The 20361-nt window shown below is 38.0% G+C and overlaps 1 protein-coding gene across 1 annotated transcript; it reads right to left on the bottom strand.

The window, feature by feature from the left end:
* Nucleotides 1–6456: 6456 nt before the first annotated feature.
* Nucleotides 6457–19943, bottom strand: LOC114095315 (pantetheine hydrolase VNN2). Its single transcript, XM_027938516.2, has 7 exons — nucleotides 19718–19943; nucleotides 19464–19594; nucleotides 17123–17315; nucleotides 14860–15148; nucleotides 12705–13078; nucleotides 11658–11828; nucleotides 6457–6962 (listed from the first exon to the last, which is right to left on the bottom strand). The coding sequence occupies exons 1-7, from the start codon at nucleotides 19928–19930 to the stop codon at nucleotides 6786–6788; spliced, it is 1548 nt and encodes a 515-aa protein (XP_027794317.2). The 5' UTR covers nucleotides 19931–19943; the 3' UTR covers nucleotides 6457–6785.
* Between the last annotated feature and the right edge of the window lie 418 nt (nucleotides 19944–20361).

Here is a 20361-nt window from a genome sequence, read left to right as displayed (position 1 = left end):
TGGGCTATGGGCGTCCTATTAAGGAATTTGGAGCCCAACCCCACAGTATGTAGATCGTAGCCAACTTTTTCTTCTATCAGACGCAGTGTCTCTGATTTGATATCTAGGTCCTTGATCCATTTTGAGTTAACTTTTGTGCATGGCGAGAGAAAGGGATTCAGTTTCATTTTGTTGCATATGGATTTCCAATTTTCCCAGCACTATCTGTTGAAGATGCTATCCTTCCTCCATTGTATGCTTTAAGCCCCTTTATCAAATATAAGAAAGTTGTACTTTTGTGGATTGGTTTCCGTGTCCTCTATTCTGTACCATTGGTCCACCTGCCTGTTTTGGTACCAGTACCACGCTGTCTTTGTTACTATTGCTTTGTAGTACAGTTTGAACTCTGGTATCGCTATACCTCCAGATTCACACTTCCTGCTTAGAATTGCTTTTGCTATTCTGGGTCTTTTGTTTTTCCATATGAATCTCATGATTGCTTTATCTATTTCTACAAGAAATGCCGTTGGGATTTTGATTGGCATTGCATTAAACCTGTAGAGAACTTTGGGTAATATCGCCATTTTGATGATGTTAGCTCTGCCTATCCATGAACAGTGTACATTTTTCCATCTTCTAAGATCTTTTTCTATCTCTCTCTTTAGGGTTCTGTAGCTTTCATTGTATAAATCTTTCACCTCTTTTGTTAGGTTGATTCCCAAGTGTCTTATTTTCTTTGAGGATATTGTGAATGGAGTGGTTTTCCTCATTTCCATTTCAGAAGTTTTGTTGCTGATATACAGAAATGCCTTTGATTTATGTGTGTTGATTTTATATCCTGCCACTTTGCTGAATTCATTTATTAACTCTAGCAGTTTCTTTGTAGACCCTTTTGGGTCTGTTAAATATATTATCATGTCATCTGCAAATAGCGATAATTTAAGTTCTTCTTTTCCTATTTTTATGCCTTTAATTTCTTTTGCCTGTCTAATTGCTCTGGCTAGTATTTCAAGAACTAAATTGAATAGAAGTGGTGATAGAGGGCATCCCTGTCTTGTTCCAGATTTTAGAGGGAATGCCTTCAGTTTTTCTCCATTTAGGATGATGCTAGCCTGAGGTTTAGCATATATAGCTTTTACCATGTTGAGGTAAGTTCCTGTTATCCCTAGTTTTTCTAGTGTTTTGAACATAAAGGGATGCTGTACTTTGCCGAATGCTTTTTCTGCATCTATCGAGATGATCATATGGTTCTTGTCTTTAAGTCTATTGATGTGGTGAATTACATTTATTGATTTCCGTATATTGAATCAGCCTTGCATCCCAGGGATGAATCCTACTTGATCATGATGCACAATTTTTTTGATATGCTTTTGTATTCAATTCGCCAGGATTTTATTGAGAATTTTTGCATCCAAGTTCATTAGAGATATTTGTCTGTAGTTTTCTTTCTTTGAAGTGTCTTTGTCTGGTTTCGGGATCAGGGTGATGTTGGCCTCGTAGAATGAATTTGGAAGAACTCCTTCTTTTTCTATTTCTTGAAATAGCTTGAAAAGTATTGGTATTAATTCTTCTTTGAAGGTTTTGTAGAACTCCGCTGTATACCCATCCGGTCCAGGGCTTTTTTTGGTTTGTAGTCTTTTGATGGCTTCTTCTATTTCTTCTTTTGTTATTGGTCTGTTTAAATTGTGTGTGTCTTCCTGACTCAATCTGGGCAGATCGTATGACTTAAGAAATTTATCAATATCTTCATTATCTTCTATTTTATTGGAGTATAGGGTTTCAAAATACTTTCTAATTATCTTCTGTATTTCTGTAGTGTTTGTTGTGATATTGCCTTTTTCATCTCATATGTTAGTAATTTGAGTTCTCTCTCTTCTTCTCTTCGTTAGCATGGCTAAGGGCCTGTCGATCTTATTTATTTTTTCAAAGAACCAACTTTTAGTTTTTTCAATTTTTTTCAATGTTTTTTTTTGTTTCAATTTTGTTGATTTCTGCTCTAATTTTAATTATTTCTTGTCTTCTACTACATTTGCTGTTGTTTTGCTCTTCCTTTTCTAGGTTTTTGAGGTGTAGTGTGAGTTCATTTATTTGTTGTTTTTTTCTTTTTTTGAGGAAAGAACTCCAAGAAATGAATTTCCCTCTTAAAACTGCTTTCATTGTGTCCCATAGATTCCGGTGTGTTGTGTCTGTATTGTCATTTGTCTCTAAGAATTTTTTTATCTCCTCCTTTATGTCTTCTGTAACCCATTGATCATTCAGTAACATATTGTTCATTTTCCATGTGATGTAGGATTTTTCCTTCCTTCTTTTATCATTGATTTCCAGTTTCATCCCATTATGATCAGATATGGTGCATGGTATTATCTCCATGCCTTTATATTTACTGAGAGTCACCCTATGGCATAATATATGGTCTATCTTTGAGTAGGATCTATGTGCTGCTGAGAAGAACGTGTATCCACTTGAGGATGGTTGATATATTCTATATATGTCGGTTAAGTCTAGGTTATTGATTGCGTTATTGAGTTTTATAGTTTCTTTGTTCAGCTTTTGTCTAGAGGATCTGTCCAATGGCAAGAGCGGTGTGTTGAAGTCCCCCATAATTATTGTGTTGTGGTCAATTTGACTCTTGAACTTGAGGAGAGTTTGTTTTATGAACGTTGCAGCTCCATTGTTTGGTGCATACAAATTGATAATTGTTATGTCTTGATGGTGGATGGTTCCTTTTAACAGTATATAGTGTCCTTCTTTATCCCTTTTGATTAACTTAGGCTTGAAGTTGATTTTATTCGATATGAGTATGGCCACTCCTGCTTGCTTCTGAGGGCCATGTGAGTGGTATGATTTTCCCCAAGCTTTCACCTTCAGCCTGTATATGTCTTTTCCTATCATATGAGTCTCCTGAAGGCAACATATTGTTGGATTTGTTTTTTTAATCCAGGTTACTAGCCTATGTCTCTTGACTGGTGAATTTAAGCCATTAACATTTAAGGTTACAATTGAAATTTGGTTTGTACTTCCAGTCATGCTTATTTATTTATTTATTTTAGTTTGGCTAGTTTTTCCTCTTTGGTTATTTTTCTCCCCCTTTACTGAGATACCTCCCACTGTTAGTTTTGGGCACTATTTTTCACTTCCTCTTCTTATAGTATTTTGCTCAAAAAGCTTTGCAGTGCTGGTTTTCTGGCTGCAAATTCTTTTAGCTTTTGTTTATCATGAAAGATTTTAATTTCATTGTCAAATTTGAAGCTTAATTTTGCTGGATATAGTATTCTTGGTTGGAATCCATTGTTTTTCAGCGTTTGAAATACGTTGTCCCAGGATCTTCTCGCTTTCAAAGTCTGTGATGAAAAATCAGTCATTAACCTAATTGGTTTACCCCTGAATGTAATCTGCCTCCTTTCTCTCGTAGCTTTTAATATTCTCTCCTTGTTCTGTATGTTAGCTATCTTCATAATTATATGTCTTGGAGTTGGTCTATTACGGTTTTGGATGTTTGGGGTCCTGTAGGCTTCCAGGATTTGGCAATCCATTCCATCTTTCATCTCTGGGAAGTTTTCTAGGATTATTTCATTTAATAAGTTGTCCATTCCTTTGGTTTTAACCTCTGTGCCTTCTTCTATCCCAATGACTCTCAAATTTGGTTTTTTTATGAGATCCCATATCTCTTGGATAGATTGCTCGTGAGATTTAAGCATCTTTTCTGTGTTGACTATATTCTTTTCAAGTTGATAAACTTTGTCTTCATTATCTGATGTTCTGACTTCTACTTGATCTAGTCTATTTGTAATGTTCTCGTTAGAGTTTTTAATCTGGTTTATGGTTTCTTGCATTTCTAGGATTACTGTTTGTTTTTTTTTTTTTAATCTCTATCTCCTGGTAAAGCTCGTTCTTTGCAGTTTGAATTTGTTTGTTTAGTTCATTTTCAAAATATACTTTCAATGCTTGCACTTGCTGTCTCATGTCTTCTCTAATATTCCGTTCCATCTGAGTTAGGTATGCCTTGATTTCTTTCCCTGTCCATGTTTCTGATGCTTCTAGGTCCTCCTGTAGATTTAAGTTGTCTTGCATTGTTTGTAGTCCTTTTTTCCCTTGTTTTTTCATGTTGTTCACGTTACTTTCCAGCTCTGTTTGACTGCTTTGTAACTGCTTTCTCCTATACATTTGTTTTGGCTTTGTATATCTCTGTTGTCTCTCCTTTGTGGTGGGAGATTATGCCTAGAAATGTTGGGCTTTATTGTACTTTAAAGCTGATTCATTCAGTTCATAAAAGGCTTCCAGGTTCTGTATGCATATAGTGATTTGTTATTTGTTCTTAGGACTGTATGTTTAGGTTAGGTGCTATGATGGTACGAGGGTTAGTATGTCTTGGCTACTTTAGAAGATTGCTCTACTGAAGGTGGATACTAACAGGCAATTGGATCAGGGTGTTGGTAGTAGCTAGGTATTTAGGAGCCCTATAGACAGCCTCGAGACCTTCACCTATTTGCATTTAGACAATTACACATAATGGAAGACGTAATGCTTGGGATGAAAGTTGGGGGACAGGGGAATGAAGGTGCTCTTAAAAAGAAAGAAGGAGAGAGAGATAGATAGATTAGAGGAGAATGAAAAGAATGATAAAACTTGAAACGGGAAAGAAAGAGAGAAGGAAAAGGGGAGAAAGGAATAGAGAGAAGAAGAAAAAAAATATTGAAGTCTTAGAGATCCATTTTCTTCTCTTCCAGTAGGCGGAGCTGTGCCCTCCGAGCGGAGCTTCTGCTCTCTACCTGCCCATAGCAATCCCTGTAAGGCGTCTCCTGGGAGTCTCTCAGACTTGTCAGTCCAGAGCCGTTTCACTTCTCCGGCCCTTACTCCCCTTCCTCCTGTCAGCCAGCCAGCCAGGTCCTGTTCACCAGAAGCGGTTCCCCAGAGATCTAGTTACACTTGCAGCCCCACCGGGTGTCCCATTTAAGCCCTAGTGCTGTGGTAAACTGGCGGCTAAGACCTTGGGAGTCACCGCTGGTGATATGGGGGGTTGGGGGTCGGGGATCCCCTCTACTTCCCTACAGACACGACCCCTGAGAGGTCCATGAAGTTTCCTGGCTGCTTGTATCTGGATGGGGAGGGAGTCACACACCTGCTAAAGTGGATTCTGCTGGGAAGGAATTCCCACGGCCGAACTCCGATGACGTCACCTCTCTGCTATGGCGGGGCCCCAGGCTCCTTGCCGGAGTGTCCAAAGGGAGGGGTGGGACTGGTCCGTCTCCGGTTGGCTTCAGCTCCCAGCTCGCTAATTCATGAAGGCTTGGCTAAAGACTTCTTCCTGCCAAGCTGCGTCTCGGAGGCTAGCGGGACCCAGTCACGTTTGCTGCGGGCGGACAGGCCGGCAGCCGCATGCTGCGGCGCACAGACTGTGGCTGGTGGATCTGGACCTCTGCCTCTCATGGGGCAATCCAGAATAGCAAGTAAGCATCTAAGTTGACTTAATAAGCCACAAGTCTTTTCTCTAAGGTGATAAGAGCATGGGTTGTTATTGACACTTTGGCTTATTCACAAAGTTCTTAAGTCTATTAGATGCAATGCCAAGTTCCAACCTCTATATGCCGCTGCCGGACAATGCAGACAGAGCAAGCAAGACAGCAAGCAGAAAGCAAATGGCTCATTGTCACTTCTGAAGCTTGATTTTGCTGGGCATATCTCTTCTCTTAATAGGTAGCCACTAAATTATAAAGTGGTCTTATTTTCTATTGCATTTTAGAATATTTAAATTGAAACTATATGTAGACTGATAGCAATATAAAAAAACACAAATGCCTCAATTATAATTTTTACTGTACAAGTAATCAACTTAAAAATAATTGTTAAGATATAAAATTTTAAAAACTAAAAATGCAAAGATATTTATTTGTTACCATTAAGTGACTGGTAATAAATACATGAGATGTTTTAAGTAACATAGAATATACATGTACATTGAAAGAAGTAGACTATCCAATGTTGAATTACACCGTTAACAACAATGGTCTTTGTGTTGTGGAATTTGAGCTTATTAAATTAAACTGTAGCCTTCAGGTGGAATAGTTTGGGATCATCAGTTAGGTCTCCTTGAATTGAACTTAGAATAGTTATTATTTATTTATTTGTACTGATGATGGAACCCAAGGGTGCTATACCACTGAGTAACATCACCATTCCTTTTAATTTTGGGGGTTTTTTTGAGACAGGTCTTATGAAGTTATCCAGACTGGCCTCAATCTTGTAATCCTTCTGCCTCAGCCTCCCAAGTTGCTGGGATTATCAGAATGTGCCAGAATACCCATATGAATAGCTATCATTTCTTCAAGAACATCTCAAAATAACACTTTACTGTAAGATGAACTTTGACATTACTATCTGATTTGAAAGCAGATTCTCCCTAATCAGTAGCACAGAAAACTATGTGAGTTCAAAAGGTCTTTAATGTCAAAGGGAACTTATTCAATTCAAAGACACAGCTATGTTTACAATATCCCGGAAACTTTATTCTTCACTCTCTCACACTCACAGGTATACACTAGGGGTCACAGATTGAAACTTAGTAAGTGTGATGCCCATTTTTTTTTATCTTAAATTCCATGCTTTTCTCATTGTACCACACTGCAACATTTTAGAATAGTCAAAAAGGAGAAGAAATGAAAAAGAAAGAAAGAAAATTACAGTACTTAAAAATAATTTTTAATGGAAAAAAATAGAAATATTTGATTGATGCTACCTTAAATAGGCCTTTAGATTTTCACTTCGGAACCTGAAAAATACATTTAAAATGACAGAGATTTCTATTATCATTATAATATTTTATAAATAATTAGTAATATAGATGTCAGCAGGTAAGTTATAGCTGAATTGTTGGGTGGACATGAATTGTAAATCGCATCCTTCATGTACCACCTCCCAAACAGTGACGTTGTTAAGATAGGCTCAGAAGATCCACCCTTGTTTATCAAACGCCCATCTTTTAGCACCTAAAGAGAAAGTAAGCAAAGTACAGTCAGCTTTATTAAAACACGTATTGCAATTGAACTAATAATTTTGAAACCACCCTAGATAAAGTGGTTGATCAAGTCATTCCTGCTCAGGAAAGAGGAACAGACAGGATTGGCAGGATAGCTATTTACATATAATGAAAACTAGAGCAATTAAGAGGGTTCATGATTTCAGTTTCAAGTATTGAATGTGACCATTAATGAAAAGTCAATATCAGCAGCAGCAGAAATGATTCATTGGGTTGAATTATTGCAAGAAAATAAGGAAATAGAGCACATTTTTCCCTTAAGCAACTGAGAAATTGGTGGTAAAACTGAGCAGATTCTAACCATAGAGAAATCTTATATTAATATATTGGAGAGGAAAACAGATAAGAACTTAGGAAGTCTCAGGAAAAAAATCTGGCCTGGTCTACTTTCCAGAATGAGATACAATCTAGGAAAAGAAGTTAGGATTTTTTTTTCCCTACAGCTGTATGGCAGAGAAACATTATGGGAAGTGGAAATCTGAGCAGCAAAGGTTCATTCTGGTTTGGAAATGTTTGTGACAGGCCTAGGCAATGTGCTTTTATTCTCTAGTTGAGTTAGAGCCACTGGTGTGCTGGAGCCACTGAGGTATAGGTTCACAAGAACAGGTTGTTAAATTTCCAGAAACAGTCACAGGTGTTGTTAAGTCAACTTTGTTAGTCAGTTTCCTGTTACTATAACAAAATACTTAAGATAATTAACTTAGAGAAAAGATTTATTTTGGCTCATGGTTTTGAAGGTCCCAGATCAAAATGGTTTGTGCCTCTGAGGGGAAGCACATCATGGCAGGAGTGCATGGTGGAGCAAAACTGCTTACATCACAGAGTCAAGGACACACCCACAATGGCCTGAGGACTTCCCATAGGCCACTCGTCCTGCAGGGTCTACAACATCCCAATAGTGCCAGCCTGGGCACCAAGTCTGGAAACTTTGGGGGGCACTTCTCCAAACCATAGCACCAGCCATTTTAGAAGTTGATCATGGTGAGAATAGTTACACCAAAATAATTTGCAAATGCCAGAAAACAGAGCTTTTCCCTTTTCTTCCTCAGAAAGCAAGTTTTTGAAATTTATATCCCACTATTGTCTAGAGCTCAAGATTAGTGAAGAAAAGAATAAATCATACAGTCAGAAAAAAAAAAAAAAGAAACCGATCAGCTGGGAAAAGACAGTTTGAACAAGGTTGAAGTTGGGAACTGGGAAAATATATTTTATAACTGGAAGTAGAAAAAAAAATATCCTAGAAGACAATTGTGAAATTTCATTTAACTTTATGCAATGTGTGAATGTAAAGTTAGTATAACTATTTCACAAGAAGATTCTTTAACCCTAGTGCTTCCTGTCTTTCCCATTTGGTCATGAAGCTTTTTTTTCTTTAATTGATTTTTAAAAAAATAAATGACAGCAGAATGCATTACAATTCTTATTACACATATACAGCACAATTTTTCATATCTCTGGTTGTATATAAAGTTGACACCAATTCGTGTCTTCATACATGTATTTTGGATAATGATGTCTATCGCATTCCATCATCCTTGCTAATCCTCTGCCCCCTCCCTTTCCCTCCCACCCCTCTGCCCTATCTAGTATTCATCTATTTCTCTCTCATGTTCCCCCTCCCTACCCGACTATGAGTCAGCCTCCTTATAGGGATTGGCTAACTTCACTTAGCATTATCTTCTCCAAAGCCATCCATTTACCTGCAAATGCCATGTTTCTATTCTCTAGAAGACAATTCTTATGCTTCACTATTCACAGACTGCTTTCATGTGCATTATCATACTGCATCTTAACCAAGTCAGTGAGGATAAAAGGATCTTTTCCTCTTCCATAAGAATTCAGAGGTTAAGTGGCTTTCTTGAGGTTATATAACTAGTTAGTTGCTAAGGTCAGACTTCATTCTTGCTGTCAGCAAGAAGTCTGACTTGCCTGCGGTACTAGAGCAAGACATTTTGACACTTGTGGGCATGGTCAAGAATACTCCACCTTCTTAGAGTAAAACTAGAGTTGTGGAGGGGAAAAGATACTTACTAAGTATGTTAAAATTTCTCCAAAATGGGAGTCTAAGATAATAAGTAAATGTTTTCCCAGTGAGTGTTTACTGGTCAATGGAACTGGACAAATGCTCAAGAAGACATTGTGAGCATAGCTGATGTAAAATATCTGTCATTTACAATATTATAACTGGTCTCTCCAGAAATAATATATTAACAGAAGGGCCATGCTTTTCAAGGTTAACAGAGAAAGAACTGAACAAATCAAGAAGTGCTTACTGTTTGTTTGGCTCTTTGAAGAAAACTAGTCACCCTAATCCTACATGGTCTTTGGATCAAGCAGAGAAACCCAATATCTCCTGGAATCTTTTCCATGAACGCCCAACCAGCTTTGTATTAATTCTGTTTGGACTCTTGAGGAGACTGGCTAGTGCAAAGCCTTGAAAGGATAGTTCACTGTTCTCCAGTAACTATTTTCAAAAATAATTAATGGATGTTCTCTTTCATCCATCTTGTGGGTTTGGTTAGTATTTGTTCCTTAGAATTTGACATATTTCAGGGAAATTCATGCCACTTTGAATCTGCACATGTAAAAATGAACATCTATAGCACCCTGACTGTAGCAGTCCCTACCTGCTATACCAAAGACCTTTTCTGTCAAGGGCCTTTTATATGTCTTTCTTGATCTAATGCAATCTGTATCTCATTTTTTCTTTCTGAAAATGAGCTGGAGTAGGTTAAGTAAGATACAAATGATAATTATATTGTAAGTTCCTTATTTAAAGGATAGGGGCCCTTCCTTTCTTCCTTTCTTCCTTCCCTTTCTTCTTCCTTCCTCCTTTCCTCCCCCCTCCCTCCTTCCCTCTCTCACATCCAGAGATGGGAAACAGAATGACCCCCAAAGAATGACTAAGTTTAGAGTTGAGCCCTACACATCCTATGAGTTCAACAATTTAACATTTAGACTTTGGTATCATTCTCTAATTGCTCCTAATTCTCTGACACCAGTTGGGATGAAAATGTTAAAACAAAGAAATAAAATGGTTACTGACAAAGTTCTTGATATATTCTCAAATTCTTCTTCAACTGTTTCCATCCAACTTTTTCAAATACCACATTCTGATGTGTGGTCCAGAGTGAATGAAACGGCATTTCTGCCTTCAGAACTTTAACCTAGTCTAGAAAATTCTAGCATTTTTTTATTCTTTCCCCTTGGATGAGGTGGTTTCATGAGTTTTAATTCTCAGTCCTACTCTGGGACAGTTCCTCAGGGCAGGGGTTGGAGGGGGGAGTCTATGTTTGTATGTCATAGAAAAAATATCAAAGTAGTGCATGGAAAATTCGATTATGTGTGCTCAGTTGTCTGGAAGCCTGCAGGATTTCATGTACCAGTAGGGCTAGACTTCACTCAGCTATGAGACTCTGCTTTCCTCTTGTACTCCCTTGAAGTGAGCTCAGATATTTTCAGTTTATCTATGCTTATTTCTGCCAGTCCAGCCACCTTTCAGCTACTGAAATTTGGACTCCAGACTCCTCACTTCAGATCTGATCATGATTTTCTATAATTAGCTGTTCAGTTTATTAATTGACTAGTGAGAGTCAACCTAACCAGGTTCTATAGCAGTCGAGGATTCCTGTTTTCTGGATTTCACAGTCTTAAGCCTGTATTATACGTTAAACTGTTGGCTTCACAGAATTATCTCTTTTATAAATATGATATTTTCCAATCTGATAATGTGCAAAAATATAGACATGTGACATGACCACTAGAAATCTGCAATTCTAATGCCTTCTTTGCCCAATACCTTGGATGAGTTAACTTAGATTCTTATTTCCCCTTATAGAACATGCAATGACTCCAGCCTACTCACTGAAACCCTGCCATTGGTTGCCACAGTTCGGAGATGACATTAATTGGTAGAGTATAAGTATGTTATGACCATGTGTGTGTGCATGTCTTAAACTAGCTAATGTAAACTTGCAGTCATAATTCTGATTTGAGTGTAGCTTCTTTTGTGAATTAATTGGTTAAGCACTACAATTTATAAAATAAATGTCCAGCTTTCAGCTTGTCTCCAACTGCGACCAAAGAAAATGGCAATCTAGAAACAAAAATCCTTCAATAAATAGTGACTTCAGTTCATAAGTTCTGCATTGCTCCTGTGGCTTGCTCTGCTTGATGAGACACATGTAAATAGGCACCCAGAGGGTTGCAAAGAACTTGTCCAAAGTGACTTTTCCTTTTGATGCTCTTAGACTCATTTGACTAAAATGTGAAAAAGTCCATCTTTGGTGAAAGATTAGAGACCACAAGGAGAGATGGCCCTAATCATGCCAGCTGTTCAACACAATCCCATGACAAACCAGTCAGCCCCAACCAACCCACTACCAAGTGACAGAAACAATGAGGTTAGCCAACTTCAGCTGAACCCATCTCAAACAAGAAAAACAGGCTGTCTACACCCAGTTCAAACTGACAACCCACAAAATCAGGGCTAAGTAAAGAGCCATTGTCTAGAGATGTCATATGTTTTAAGGAATTTCATTGCACAGCAAATGTTAACTGATAAAGTTGCCATAGCAACTGTCACAGCTTGTTTGACTTGGCTTCAGAGAAAGAGAAGATTGAAATACTCTTGAAATCCTCTTACCTCAAATTTTCCAGGTGCCAGGTGAATTTCAGAAAGTAGCACTTCAGGAAAAACATACTCTGTTCCAAATGTACCACTAAGGGAGAACATTTCAAATCTTGTAGAAGCAGTTTCTGCTGGCTGTCCACAAGTTTTCAAATCAGAGGTTTTGCATTTCAGCATTGTGCACACCTATGTGGAACAGATGCAGATAAAACACACCTGATATCTCGGTTACTTTTCCAAGAACTGTTGACTGGCTTTTTAACCATAGCAAAGCAAAAGCTTCCTTTCTCCATAAAGAGATTGGAATCATATTTTTTTATAATCATCTGCTTTCTTGAAAATGTTAAGCCATTTAAGAACTGATCCATTTCCTGAAAAGCAAGTGAACTGAAAGGAATAAATCAGTTCAGAATTAGACTCAAACCATTACTTTGGTATGGTAGATGATGGCATTAAGTCTGAGGAACTAGGGGGTCTTGGGGCCACAATAGTACTGATGCTGAAAGGATGATTAAAGTTTGGACCACCCATGAACCTCACCTCTTTCCATATCCTTCTCTTTAGAAGATAGTAAGGCATAGAGTCTAAGAAAATGCAAACTCATAACCAACATACTAGAAAAAGTCTCAACCTTTAAAATTTGTCATCTGAAGGGAACAAAAAGACTAGGACATCCAATTAGAAGAGGAACTAAGTAAAAATCGCACTCCAACTCATTGTTGGTTTCACAAGTAAAAATAAGACTGTATTCAGATTGTTGGCAAAACCTAATTAAGGAAGACTTCTTGCGTTCACCACAATTGCAAACTAGTTCATCATCAGTCATAGACAATCTTCATGGTAAAATCACTGCTTAAAATGTGCTCAAAGCAAAAAAGACCAGATAATACTTAAATATCATAGCAAATACCATATTTGATTAATCCCTGTGTGTGAGTATGTGTGAGAGAAATCCTGTTGGTGCCTTGACAAGAAAGGCACTGGACTTTCCGGAACAAATATTAAAAGTTCACCTGGAATTTACAGACATGTAAACACTCCATTTACTTAATCTTATATTACCTGCCAGTACTCTCTTTGCCTTCGGCCATGAAGTCCTGTAAAAGCACCCAGAACGTAGGCTTCGTTCTCTTTTTTTTCTAACATTTTGTAGCTTAGATGACAGCATAACTCTTTCTGACAGACTGTAAGGTTTCCTGAATTTTCAAAAAGTTCTGTGAAGTTGAACTGATCGCGGGAAACATTTCCCCCAAAAGTTTTTTTCTGTACTGGGAAGGGTTTGATGGTATTGGCATAGGCATTCCAGTTGACGGCTGCTGGGTAGTCCGGGGATTTCCGAGGATGTGAATCCACCTCTGAAATGAGGATGCGTCCTGAGTCTGTTTTCATGTCATAGTGATACGTCTTGGGAGAGTGAGGTGCGTAGATACCACTGCCTGGGAATGGAAGACAAGTCTTTTGAAACAATAATGCAGGCGCGCGCGCGCACACACACACACACACACACACACACAAATAATTCACCCCTCAGAGTTGGCGTATGATCCCATCCTCATTTGGGACAATGAGAGGCCATACAGACTTCCTGTGACACTGAACACCCAATGACTCTTTCTATTCTCTCTTGGAAGTAAGTGACTGAACTACAAGTTTGATGGTCTCATTTACAAATAAATTTAATATGACAGCATTCTTTATTAGCATTATGGAAAATTAAACCAAATATAAAAATATTTGTGTTCCAAGAGTCTCTGAAATGTAGGGAAAGCTAATGCAAAATTCTTTTCCGTTCTCCACTGTGGCAGTTTTCAAATATGTCCAAAAATTATTCAACACTCTTTGAAAGGAAAGTGAGAAAGTGAGAGATGGGTGAGTGAGAAATGAAGGACAGAGACCAGGCAGAGATCCACACAAAGGTTTACTTGTCAAAGCTGACAAATAGAGGCCATTCCTCTACAGAGTAGAGAGGTCCCAGGCCCCCAAAATGTAAGGGGGTTCAGCTTTTAGAGAGTAGGAGTTTGGAGTTGTAGCTGTGGTGCTATGGGATAGGCTCAGGGGTGCTTACATCAGAGCTAGGTGGGTGAGGAATAGCATGGGATTGATTTAGGTTGATGGTACCATGGGGCTTTCCAGAGCAAAGGGATTGTGTCCTTCTGGGATTGGTTTAGGATTAAGGTACCATGGGGTAGGTCACTAGTGGGGCGGGGGAGTTTGTGTAAGAGGAAGTACAGGAAAGTGATAGTTATCTAATGAGATGGTGGTTAACATTTAAGATGGCTGTGCGAATGTTATATCAATACCCTATACTCTTCTATCCAACAGTGGATCTCATTCTCTTTCCCTAGGCCTAGTGATTCCCTTCTGATGAACAAAACTTTGTACAAGTGATGGTGATAACTGGCCATAAATAGCACCATAACTTCTTCCTCCCTCCCTTGCTTTCTGTTTCTGTCTCTCTATGCCTCTCTTCTCTCCTCTCTCAATTCTTGCCCTGCAGGAAGTACATTTCCATGCCACAAGGATACATTTATTACAAAGTCCTATGGACAGGCATGTGGCAAGAAATGAGGGCCTCTTGCCAACACCCACTGAGGAACTGAGAGTTCCTACTGAGGGTGGTGTGAGCCAGCTATGCTGGACGCAGACTCACCTTCAGATGACTGGCTAGCCAGCCAACTGCTTGATGTAACCTGAGACAAGAATGATCTGAAGCCACCCAGCCAACCCCTGCCAAATTCCCGATAAACAGAAGCTGTGTAATAATACATGTTTGTTGTTTTAAGTCACATTTATGTTTAACTTTTAAGGTAATTTATTATATGGCAGCCTAAAAATAATATAAGCTTCTGACTTTGCAAGTTTAAAACACATCTCTGTTTAGTTCCCTGTTTGGCCACTTGCTGGCTGGGGAGACTTTAGCAAATTATTTGTGCTGTCTCTTAGTTAGTAAATTGGGATGTAATATCCTCATACAGAGTTGTAATGATTACATGAAATAGTACAGGTAAAATTTTATCGTGACCATAACTTACAAATCAGCCCTAGCTTTTCTTTTAAAAGGAGGATGGACGTAGTGAGAAGTTTCACCCAAAAAGCAAAAAAACAAGGCAGATCATCTCTGAGGCATTAGTTTCTCCATGTGTAGAAGTATACGCTACAAAAAAAAAAAAAAAAAAAAAGAAGTATACGCTACACATCATACCTGGTTGTAAATTACCTGTCATGCTTTGGCCAACCTTATGTGTGTTGGCTGCAAGAAGATTAACTCTCATTCCCATTGCCCAAGCCGAGTGGAATTCAATAGCTGTCAAAAAGGGCAAAACATTCATCCAAGCTGTGGGATACAGTATGGTATCCACTTGGTGATCTTCCACCAGGGTAACTGCAGGATCGTGGAAGAGTATGTCAAAGCATGTGAAAATGCCAAATGTTCCAAATGTAGTCTTGAAAGTTACTAACTCCGGCTTGTCAGGGGCATCAAACTGAGGCTCCGAGTAGAGATGGTACTATAATAAATGCATAGTATTTAGTATACCAACTAAGACTAGTAATAATATGCATAGTATTTAGTATACCAACTAAGACTTGTTTATAGAAGAGATGACTTATAAAAGCCCTCCAAAGTTAGTAAAAGATTTTGCTAGAGTGGACAACAGGACATATCCTAGAAAGTGAATGAATCTGACAATCAGAAGTGAATTTCCAAGGCCAATGTAGAGAAATAAGCAACATGTGTCCAGAACATGTCTTTTATCTCCTCTTCTCTCTCTCCTTCTGTCTCTCTCTCTGTCTCTCAGGAGCCAAATATCTCCCTAAGAGCCCCCAAAACTATATGCTTCTTAAAAGCTAATGATATGCATTATTCTTCCTGAAGAAAAAGTAGGTCCTCATCTCCATCATGTGGGACTATGGCCCAACTTCCTTAATAATACTCCTCTGGTGCAGGAATCAAAATCAAGAATCAATAAAAGGGATGGACTCAAACTAAAAAGTTTCTTCTCAGCAAAAGAAACAATCTGTGAGGTGAATAGAAGGCCCACATCTTGGGAGCAAATTTTTACCCCTCACACATCAGATAGAGCACTAATCTCTAGGGTATATAAAGAACTTAAAAAGTTAAACACCAAAAAAAGAAACAACCCAATCCACAAATGGCAAGGACCCAAACAGACACTTCTCAGATGATGATATAAAAAATCAATCAACAAATATATGAAAAAATGTTCAACATCTCTAGCAATTAGAGAAAAGCAAATCAAAACAACTCTAAGACTTCATCTCACTCCAGTCAGAATGGCAGCTATTATGAATACAAACAACAGTAAGTGTTGGCGAGGATGTGGGGAAAAAGGTACACTCATACACTGATAGTGGGACTGCAAACTAGTATAGCCAATATGGAAAGCAGTATGAAGATTTCTTGGAAAATTAGGAATGGAAACACCATTTGACCCAGCTATCCCTGTCTTCAGTCTATACCCAAAGGACTTAAAAACAGCACACTACAGGGACACAGCCACATCAATGTTTATAGCAGCACAATTCACAATAGCTAAACTGTGGAACCAACCTAGATGCCCTTCAATAGATGAATGGATTAAAAAAAACATGGCATATACACACAATGGAATATTACTGAGCAATAAAAGAGAATAAAATCATGGCATTTGCAGGTAAATGGATGGAATTAGAGAAGATAATGCTAAGTGAAGTTAGCCAATCACAAATAACCAAATGCCAAATGTGTTCTTTGATGTAAGGAGGCTGATTCATATTGGGATAGGGAGGGAGAGCGTGGGAGGAATAGACAAACTCTAGATAGGGTGGAGGGGTTGGAGGGAAAGGGAGAGGGCATGGGATTAGAAATGATGGTGGAACATGAAGATCATTATTATCCAAAGTACATGTATGAAGACACGAACTGGTGTGAATATACTTTGTATATAACCAGAGATATTTAAAAATTGTGTTCTATATGTGTAATAAGAATTGTAATGCATTACGCTGTCATATATAAATTCAAAATGTTTTTTTTTTAAATTGTATGGTTTAAACTTAAATCTACAAAAAGGTAATTAAATTAACTGGTACTGAAAATTGAATATTTTGTGATTTGATAAAAATTTAATTTATGCAAAAAAACTAATTCTTACAATTTTGAAGCATGTTCATACCATATCTTTATTAAATGGTATCCACATTACAATCAGCTTTATACCTTTTTCATCAATAGTAAAATTATTTATTTTATAAACACAAAACCTTATCTCAATCCTGGACCATAATGACACTTCTCTATCAGGTCTCTCTCTACATTTTTTTTTCCAGATCAGTTTTTTTTCCCCCTAGAATCCCACTTCGTTTATTACTCATTTTCACCAAAAATCTCCAATGATATTGTATTATATAGGGACTAACACTCAAACTCCTAAACATAATATTCCCCATTCTCATATCTGGCTCTGCTCTCTCTGTCTTACCTTGTGGTAGCGTGCCACCAGCTTTCCTTCTGAATTATACACCACATTGGTATTATATTGATAATAGCCATTTGACGGACACTTGGAGTCACGGACATTACATTTCTTTTTGTCTCCAATATTTGCCACAACATAGATAGAGTTGCTCTTGGCCAGGCAGCTGAGTCTTTCTTGTACTGGACTGTGACCAAATCTAAATCAAATTTTAATGAAGACATTTTAATTTTTCAATATATTTAAGTCAGTTCATACACAGACAATAACAATAGTAAAGGTCTATGTACAATTGGTGTCAATATAAAAACCACTCAGAGAGAAGGGCATATTTTTAAAAAACACAAATTATACTTAAACTGATGAAGACTTTTTATGCCACATCTATTGCTCCAGCAATTCATTACTCACTTTTCGGCATGATTAATTGTCTCCTCTCTATTAGATTATTCCCAACAGTATACAATATGCTCTAGTACCTTCTAAAGTAGGGGGGAAAAAAACTCTTTTGACCTTCTATGCCCTTCCTTATATGGCTTTTGTTCTCAGCTCACTCTTACAGCAAGAATCCTCAAGAGAGCTGTCCCTCTTATGGTCATCAGTTGCTCCTGGCTCATTCTCATTGGAAGCACTCCAGATGAACTTTCATTTCTATCATCTGAACTCTCATAATGCCAACAATGACTCCCAGTCTTACCTGACCTCAAATCTTACCCTACTTATCTACAGGAGTTGACACAGCTCCACTCTCCTCCTGGAAACGTGTCTCTCTCTCCCTGCACTCACCCTTTCACTCTCCTGCTCACTGACTGCTCTTCTCTGTGTCCTTCACTGGTTCCTCCTCATCTCTTCTACATGTCAACCCTGGAACTTTCTAGTGTTCAAGCCTGTTCTCTATACTTTTCTCTAAGTCAATCCACAGGTGGACTCTTCTGGAAGTTAAAAATCATCTGTATGTGGACTTTGATTTTCTATCTCCAGACTTCCATCTGTCCCCTCATGCCAGAGGTGTATATTCAGCTGCCAGGAGGACATCTCCACCTGGGTGACTAAAGGGCAGCACCAACTTAAGATACGGAAAATTGAATTCTTGATCTGCCTCCCCAGACCTGCTGTTCTTGGAGTGTTCCCTGTGTCTGTGAGGGCAATCTCAATCCACCAGTTGAGATAACTGTAATTGTATTGTTTCAGGTAATGATGCAAAACACTTCCCCTTGCTCTATTTTTTTTTCATTTTGGTCAAAGTTTGTTCCTTCTATTAGGGAAAATGAAAGAGCTATTTATTAACCTTACGGAAGAAGCTATTCCCCAATTTTCACTAGTTCCTGTGGCCACTATGATCTTTGATTCTTCTGCAAATTTGCCACACGTGTTGTTTTTAATGAGAAATGTGGAAGTCAACTATTGACTTTCTTCACAAAAGAGAGGATTTTTTTTTTTTATATCAGAGACTGATAGTATTCTCTTATTGCAGTTCATTTCTCTAGAGCTAAGAAAAGTCATTTCCCCCGGGCTCTTATTCTGATAAACTTCAGAATCATCAGAAGTGCCTAGAAAAATGTGATATCTAAGATTCTCCACCAAGATCATGACAAAGGAATATTTAATAAATGTAAATGAGGTAGAAGAATGAAGTAAAGAGTGAACAAGAGTGAGCAAAGAGCCAAGCGTGGTGGCACATGCCTATAATCCCAGCAGCTTGGGGGGCTGAGGTGGGAGGATCACAATCTCAAAGGCAGCCTAGCGATGTAGCAAGGCCCTAAGTAATTTAGCAAGATTGTGTCTCAAAATAAAATATAAAAGGGGCTGGGGATGTGGCTCAGGGGTGGAGCACCCCTGGATTCAATCCCTGGCACTTAAAAACAGAGAGAGAGAAAGAGGGAATGAGTTGTGAAAGAGCAAAGAATGAGTGTGTGTGCAATCTGTGTCTAAATCAATCATCTTCTCATCATGCTAGACAGAGGATTTATATATTCAATATATACATATATATTAAATATTTTACATTGAAAGGTTTCTAAGTAGCCTCTTTCCAGGGAGATTAGCTCTATGAGCACAGGGAAATGCGGTTTCAAAGCAGAAGGTCTGATGACTCACTAGAAAGTCCATGGGAAGACTTCTCTATCTGGGAAAAGATAGGACAGATAAACTCTATGAACGTCAAATGTGGTCCCTTCAATGGAGAGCTTGGAATATTTTCCTCTAAGTGTAATTTTTCAAAACCTGACAAATGTCCAAATATAAACATAATACATACCATAATATGATAAAATAATTTTCCTTTGGTGAACATGTATGCTTTAGAAATTACAGCACTTTAGTACAAACAACTAGGATAGCTGAATACCTCTGGGGGTCCTGACATGGAATCCAGTTCACCTTAGGGTCTGGGATATCCTCAAGATAAGGGAAAATGCTTTCCCTGGTAAATTTCCATCCATAAAGCGCATCTTCTGGAGTCACAATGATTTGAGCACCCTGTTCAGAACCAATCAAATCAAAATTGTTTTTCCGTGTGCAAAATTGACAATTCAACCACCAGTCTTATTCCAACTCCCTTGTCCCTCCCCAAAATTGTAACTTGCAGAAATAAAAGAATACCTGACCAGCTGCTTGCTTAATTGCTGTCTCCAGAATATCTATATTCTTGTTCATGAGGATCAAGGCATCATCCTGAGAAACAGGTATTTCTGTTTCACTTGGCAAAATGACTGCATGTTCATATACTGCAGCTTTAAAAGTATCCGGAGCACAGAAAGGCAGGGTGATCAGGGCAAAAAATACTGCAGAGGTTGGAAAAGAAGAAGTGGACATGGCCAAGGTTGGGTGGTTTCTGAAAATGAAACTAACATTAAGTGGCATTTATAGAAGGGAGAACATTTATGTAATGTGACTGCCAACTACTGGACTTTCATTTTATAATTCTATGAACACAACTGGTCTGAAACTTTTGAGAATTACAATCAGAAAGTATTTTAAAGAGTAAATAACATATACTATTGGTAAGATTTAGTGTCATGTTTTTAAAAATTCAAATATAGTGCAATTATCCTCTTGCTAACAGAAAGGAAATAATAACAAAATTAACTCTCATGTGAAAAATTGTAGCACAACAAACATTTTGTTTACTAACCTTAAAAATTGGTAACAAGTTTTTGTTCTGTTGGTTGACTTAACATCACATTTTTTTTAGAGGGGGAGAAAAAATTTTAAATATTTACCACTGGGAGAATGCACAACAGTAT

This window comes from Marmota flaviventris, chromosome 6, assembly GCF_047511675.1.
Source record: "Marmota flaviventris isolate mMarFla1 chromosome 6, mMarFla1.hap1, whole genome shotgun sequence".
In the NCBI taxonomy this organism is placed as follows: Eukaryota; Metazoa; Chordata; class Mammalia; order Rodentia; family Sciuridae; genus Marmota; species Marmota flaviventris.
This window is presented reverse-complemented; position numbering and strand designations above follow the sequence as displayed.